We start from the raw sequence: 7,067 nt of genomic DNA on the forward strand, positions 1-7,067 counted from the left end.
CATTATTTTACCATTAGACAAGTTGTAAATTGTAAATTCAATACAATAACAAGATAAATATAAAAGATTCTCTAGGTACTCGATAATATGAATATTGAAAATTATCTATCATGATGGTACAAATATGTTAAATTTGTTGTATACAAAGTTATGTATGAAGGAGGTCATTTTGTAATGAAACAAATACTGAAACACACTTTTAAAAATGCTTAACATCAAACAATTATTCAATCCCGGTCAGTATTATTAGCGTAAAAGCGTTTTAATACCTCAGTACAAATCACATTACAAAACAAAACAAGTAAAATAGGAACTAAAACTGATGAAATTGATATGCTGACTGTGTACATTTCAGCAAAACACACCGACTGTTTGATTGTAATAAGCTTTGAGAGTGCAAAAAATATACAATTGGCCGATGAGACCTCTTAAGCGTGAAAACCAACAGATTTTTTTCCTTTCATAAATTGTACTCCATTCTCTCTTGTCATCTGTTTCGCTTTAGAAAATACTATGGTCAATGAAATAGTGGACACGGCAACTAGAGACAATGGAGTTCTATTCTATGGGCAATATTTTCTATATTCGCACTAAGCTCAGACTGACTCAGCCTGTGCGATTACGTCACATGAAAACATTTATATTATTCCCGCTAAAGCTCTGCTATTTCCGCTACCTTAACTAAGGCGAACTTCAAATTAAGTAGAAATCTTAATACGCAACCCGCCTGCGGTTTATGTACCTTCTGCAAATATCATTATTATAGCTACGCAGAGATTCAAAAAGCCAGAAAATCGACATGCACCATTGATAAAGTGCAACATTTTCGTCTAGATCAACACCGTTAACGCCACTAGACATTCAGTTCAGTACATACTCCGAATTTAGCGGCTATAATGTTACCAGGAAAACTGTTTGTAGAATCAAAAAACATGCATAATATGGTACATAACATATGGGAAAAACACTTACAAATTTCACGTCACTTTGATGTCAATCCAGGTAAATGTTAACAATAAATTTACCGCCAACCTTCTTGTCTTTCCACCCAATTTTTGTGACTTTTAAGACAACTTTCCAGCAAGTATTTTCGAGTAACTTCTTCTTTTAGAGTCTTTTCTACTGTCACAAGAAAATATGCAATGCAAGATAGTTAAATAGGTTGTGGTAAACGATTTGATTGAAAAGAAGAAGACTGCAGCACCTTTACAAATACGGGTCGTGAAGAGTGACTTGACTGTTAATTAAATGCTGCATGTTGTGTGCGTTATTCTCATGCGGCTATGGTACATGAACTAGTCAAATAGTTTGTAGTCAACTTTTGCGTTTTCTAACCATTTTTTATGGCTTTTCATCAACTTTTACAACTTCGCAAATAACTCCGACTATCAACAAATTTTGTGACTTTTCGTCCAATATTTTCGAGTTTCAAAGCAATATTTCCATTTTTCCAAAGTACTTTTTTTTCTTCTCCAAGGACAACATTTTCAAATTTCCAACTAACTTTTTACAACTTTTTAAAAAACGTTCACGTTTTGGTTTTCACTTTTTTTTCAGAATTTTGAAAACATTTTATATGAAGATACCATGGAACGACCACCATCAACTGTGTTTATATCTCCAATTCTGTAATATTTGAGGATTTATTTTTTGTAAAAATGCTATTTTCGGTTTATTATTTAAAACGACTTGTCTGATTGCTTTGATAATATTTATACCTCTTAATCATATGCATGAAAGCAGGTCATCATTAACCCCGGGCGATATTTATATTCACGCTGTAAAATACAGTATAACATGATTTTTATGTGATTTAGGCATTGTTTTATATTTTCACTTATCCCAATTGATCACACACGGAAATTGTATAACCATGTTGGTTATTATGATACTACGATACCCCATTCTCATATCATTGTTGGACATTAATAAACCGTTTCTCGTAAATTAAAATCCCCCAAATATATATGATATCCTCTCTTTCCTGGGCTTAACCTACACTTCAACTACCATCCATTTTGCTATCCACACAACATTTCACAAACTCCATATGTGAGCCATCTCCAACTTTTGCTTTTGACTCAACAATCATTCAATCAATCATAATACCTCGAGTTTTTACCGTGACCATTTACTCGCCCCATTAGCTATGATGTAAAGCAAACGATGATCATTGATGTTTTACAAGCTGACTGGTTTTTGTGAAACATTCGTTTGAATTTCCGCGGTATATCGTTGAGTGAAGACGGGCAATAAGTGTTACAATAATAATAATAGCTTATATAAATCACTTTTTAAATGACAATAAGTGTTTTCTTCATTTTTGAGCACGAGCATTCACTCCTCTCACTCACAGTGACAGTATTTGGAAGAGCACAGCAGCCATGTGTTACCATGACTACAGTAATCAATTTAATACATACCTTCACGTCAGCTCTGTTAGCTAGTTAGTAAGAAACGATAAGAGTCAGATCTAGGATGATAACCTTACTGACATTTATAAATCATTGATATCATAGTTTGCAGGTGAGGGGTTGAACAGGAATATTATACATTGGTGCTAATGTTATGAAGCTGTTCAGCAAAGAAGACGGTGGATGGTATGGTTGGATGGTTGTCTTTGCCAGTTTTCTCAGCAAATGTGTGATTGTAGGATCTTCCGGGATCGGCATGGGTGTTTTCCTTGTTACGTTTCTGGAATATTTTGGAGAAGGCGCCGGTAAAACTGCTCTATTTCAGGCTCTTTCAACTGGAATGATGACAGTTCCAAGTAAGACAAATACTGTTATGGTTAACGTACTTCAATGTACTTGTTGAATGTTTTGCTTAGCACAGTGACATTCCAGAATATAGTACTTCTCGTTGCTGGAACATAGTTGGTACCGACATGTTTACCTGGCTAATCTGGAGTCCAGAATTAATAGGAAAACTGATCACTTTTTAAAATCAAGTTAACTTTTCACATATTTATTTACAGGTCCTTTGGTCAGCAGTCTGAATAATAGATTTGGGACTCGACCTTTGGTTATTATCGGCGGAGTGATATCCAGTGCTGCTATATTTCTAAGCTCATTTGCAAACAGTATTAATGTGTTATTGTTAACATTCTGTATTATAGGTGAGATATGCAATAACTATTTATAATCTATACGAATATGAGTAAGAGATTCAATGGTTGTTCTTAATTTAATAATATGAATTCCTAAGAGCGCTCACCTATATCTCTAATCCTAACCCTAGATTCATTTGCTTAAGAATAATAATGACACAGTATGGTTGTGTCGTTTCTATTTTAGACGTGTCACACTTGGTTGCACATATTTAATATTTGCCACGTAACATGAAACTAAATATTATGGGAATTACTTGTTTGCATCAGCACTGTACACAATGTAGTTGATCACTGTCTTGCACTGAAATATCTCATCTCAGAACAATTGAAAGTATAGACGAGTACAACTGTACAATGTTTTGTTTTCTCTTAGGAATGGCGTTTTCACTTACCTGTGGTCCAAGTATTGTGATTATAGGACAATATTTTCACAAACGACACGCCCTAGCCAATGGTATCGTGTATGCAGGTAATTCTGTTGGCTTGATGGTGTTTCCCCCTCTACACCACAAGTTAATCGAGACGTATGGGTGGAGAGGTGCAATGATTGTGATGGCAGGAATCAATCTGAATGTGGTTGTATGCGGGATGTTGATGAGACCGCCACCTAGAGTACACATTAGGATAGATGAGGACAACCTGAGCAAGAATACAATGGATGACACTAATATAACCAGTGAGCACGTGCTGTTAGGAGTAGAGTCTGCTTCAGATGAACAAAACAACGAAGAATCCACCTTCTACAAAACTAGAAAATATAGTGATAGCCAGATAAATACAGAATATATAGACAGTGGTGTTATGGAGAAACCAATGTCATTGAGAAGAAAAGTCAGTGAACATCTCGGAACACACTTATTCACAAACACCTGGTTTTGCACATTGTGCTTATGTATATTGATTACAAATATGGGTAAACTTGCCATTCTTGTTCATTTCGTTAACAAAGCTGTGACTTCTGGCATCCCAGTACGCGAAGCTTCCTTTTTAATGACCATTCTAGGGATTGGTTCATTGATCGGAAGAATCACACATGGTTGGTTTGTCGACTTAGGTTACCACTCACCAATGTTTATTGCTGCATGTGCAGCAACTGTGGCTGGAGCATCAGCGGCTTTGGTTGCCGTTGCCAATAGCAACTATGCTGTGCATGCCTTCATAGCTGCATTGTATGGCGTCTCAAGTGGTATTTATTTACCACTTATTGGGCCAGTCTCTTTGAAAATCTGTGTTGGAGTTGAACATTTATCAAGTGCATTCGGGTGGTATTTATTCTATGCTGGCATTGGACATCTATGTGGGCCACCACTTGCAGGTAAGTAACTTTAGCATAGATAAGGGCTAAATTAAACTCTTAAAGTAGCATCTGAGACTGTGGTAGTCCCATTGTTCGGAATGATTAATTACATCCATCATGAATGGAAAGTAATAAAGACCCAACAGTGGCGGCGGCACCGGGGGGGGGGGGCAGAGGGCGCGATCACCGCCTCTGTCTAATTTTAACAAGTCATAAGTGATATATATATATGTCACGCATAATTTGCTTGACATATATTTCAAAAAAGTCTCAAGTAATCTTGCTTAACCAGCTTTGCAGGTAGTGAGCTACGTCATACGTGAAATTCATCATGTTCTATATGCTTCACACAAGATAGGAAATATGCTTGAACCAATTGTGAAACCGAAAACTGTCTGGAGAGTACTCGAGAACTCATGTTTACCAGAAACCTACACTAATCTAATTTCCAATTGTCTCATATTTCACCTTGATCATATAACCTCGTCTCATTTATACCCCAAGAACTCGATAAATATGCATCATGACTTATACGAAGCCTATGATGCACCTTCACCCGTTTGGTAATATACGACAAACTACTGTAAAATACTTCATTTTCACTGAAAAGATTTTTTGAGTGTTTTGTATGGAATTTATTTTCCGTGATTTTATATATATATAGGAAAAAGGGTATATTCTCTGGATTGTATTTTTATTCCTCGGCGAAAACTATTTCCAAGCGAAAATAAAATATTTTTAGTATTCATTCTTTTAATTTACATATTTAAAAATCAAATATTTTCAGTTTAGTTTGTAATGGAAAAATTGTTTGTGTTTCAGGGTGGATATATGACAAGACATCAAATTACGATGTCTCGTTTCTCCTTTGTGCTGCCGTTTACTTACTGGCAGCTTTAATTATTTTTTTTAAAATCATTCATGGAATGTGCAAAGCAGGAAAGAATGTTGGGAAAACTTCAACAACAGTGAGAGAATGAATACAGTGACAATAACATAAGTTAACCAGACACTGTATATAACTCTTTTTCTGATTAAATTATTAACAAAATGAAGAAATCATTTACAACTGCTGGAAAGCCTAAGAGCAGATCATGTAACCGCGTGAGATCTTTGTGAAAATATAGAATTATTTTATGAGTGCACCCTTTCTTTTTACGTGTTACAAAAGACTACGTGTGTACAGGTCTGCTACATCATTATTTCAAAGAAGTCATGAAGAAATAAACTATATCACAATGCAAATTGTGTATTGAGGATTTTGGAGAAATTTTACTTATACATTATGCATTATATGTATTAAGGAAAGTGGGAGCACGATAAAGCTGAAAATCTGAAGCTTCAATATTAAGGCCCAAATAAAGAGAGAATAAAGAACCCTCTACTCTGAAATCCTGTTTTGATTCCAACAGTTTATACCAAGCACCTATTCTGAAATCCCCTGTTGATTTTGGCAGTTTGCACTAAGCACACACCATGGAATCCCACGTAGACTCAAACATCTTTTTTATTGAATCCATTAATTCTCTTGTTATGAATTTCAATCAACCATGGATACTTACCCGATACTTCCATCTTCATGACTGTGGCCACCTAAATGCAATTCGAACAGGCCCTAGCTTAGAACCTAACTATCTTAAAGATTGCATTCCAATACAATCTGCATTCAACATTCCACAATGAAGGTCCGATTCGACAGATTACCAGGCAACTTCATTGTTGGCTTCTTGCAGTATCAATTCCCATGCACATCAATTAAGCCAGACATATACAAGCAACAAACAGCAGATACGCTGACCTCTTATTACTAAAATAAATGACTACTTGATTAAGTCATACACCCCTCAGCAAATGCTGCCTGCTTTGATCTAAGCGATGACATTTAATTTTATCCATAGGAATGGCCCATGAATTATTTTGCTCAAGGAAGTTAAAGAAACACAGAAACGCGCTTCCAAACCTCCACTGTACCTAACTTGCGTATCAACCATTCCACAGTCAGCTGGCGTACAAGTGATAATAAAAAATGTGATATTTACTATATGGAGACCGCCATTTTGAATGCGGCATGAAACTAGATAACAGACAAGCCGAGGAACGCGTTTGTCAGATTTCCATGAATCAGGAAAAAAATACCACACTTTCATAGTCAAATAATTCGTTGGGGTAAAATTATGCCAACCGATACCAATATTCGACTGAATTCATCGTTTTGTGTGGTAAAATCTCTTGCATACGAACACTTTCCCTGGGTATTTGAAACCGAAATTGTCATCTAACTAAAAGGCCGTCGCTTATTGGCTCTTGAGTTAGAATGACAATCGACACTCTACTGGGGTTAGACAATTCACTACACGTTATGCCCAAACATTTATTTGCTTTTGTGTTTTAGAAGTGTGTTCCGTAATAAAGCATTGCCTTATCTGCCAAACAGCAGTAGAAAATTTGAAATTTGTAAATGTGACACCAAATATGACAGTCTTTTGTACATGAGCCAATTAATATCTATACTTCGGAGTTCAATTAACTGGTAACTAAATAGCTACAACTCCAAACACATGGTTTAAATAATTCGTTATGATTACCCAGTATTATTCAAAAGAAAATGATAAAATCCGAGTAACTCATATAATTGTAAAGTGCTCTGAATCTGTTATA

The 7,067-nt window shown here is 35.6% G+C and overlaps 1 protein-coding gene across 1 annotated transcript; it reads left to right on the top strand.

Annotated features, from left to right (window-relative positions):
* Positions 1-2,568: 2,568 nt before the first annotated feature.
* LOC100371850 (monocarboxylate transporter 9-like) lies at positions 2,569-5,389 on the top strand. Its single transcript, XM_006825484.3, has 4 exons — positions 2,569-2,770; positions 2,978-3,118; positions 3,486-4,427; positions 5,232-5,389. Exons 1-4 carry the CDS (start codon positions 2,569-2,571, stop codon positions 5,387-5,389), a joined length of 1,443 nt encoding a protein of 480 aa, XP_006825547.3.
* Positions 5,390-7,067: the final 1,678 nt, after the last annotated feature.

Source organism: Saccoglossus kowalevskii, chromosome 14 (assembly GCF_978046115.1).
Source record: "Saccoglossus kowalevskii chromosome 14, keSacKowa6.1, whole genome shotgun sequence".
Taxonomy (NCBI): domain Eukaryota; kingdom Metazoa; phylum Hemichordata; class Enteropneusta; family Harrimaniidae; genus Saccoglossus; species Saccoglossus kowalevskii.

Bases quoted from the DNA above. Each gene is read 5' to 3' on its own strand.
- LOC100371850 (XM_006825484.3), top strand. From the start codon at position 2,569: ATGAAGCTGTTCAGCAAAGAAGACGGTGGATGGTATGGTTGGATGGTT. The intron at 3,119-3,485 runs GTGAGATATGCA...GTTTTCTCTTAG, and splicing joins GTTAACATTCTGTATTATAG to GAATGGCGTTTTCACTTACC. The intron at 4,428-5,231 runs GTAAGTAACTTT...TTTGTGTTTCAG, and splicing joins ATGTGGGCCACCACTTGCAG to GGTGGATATATGACAAGACA.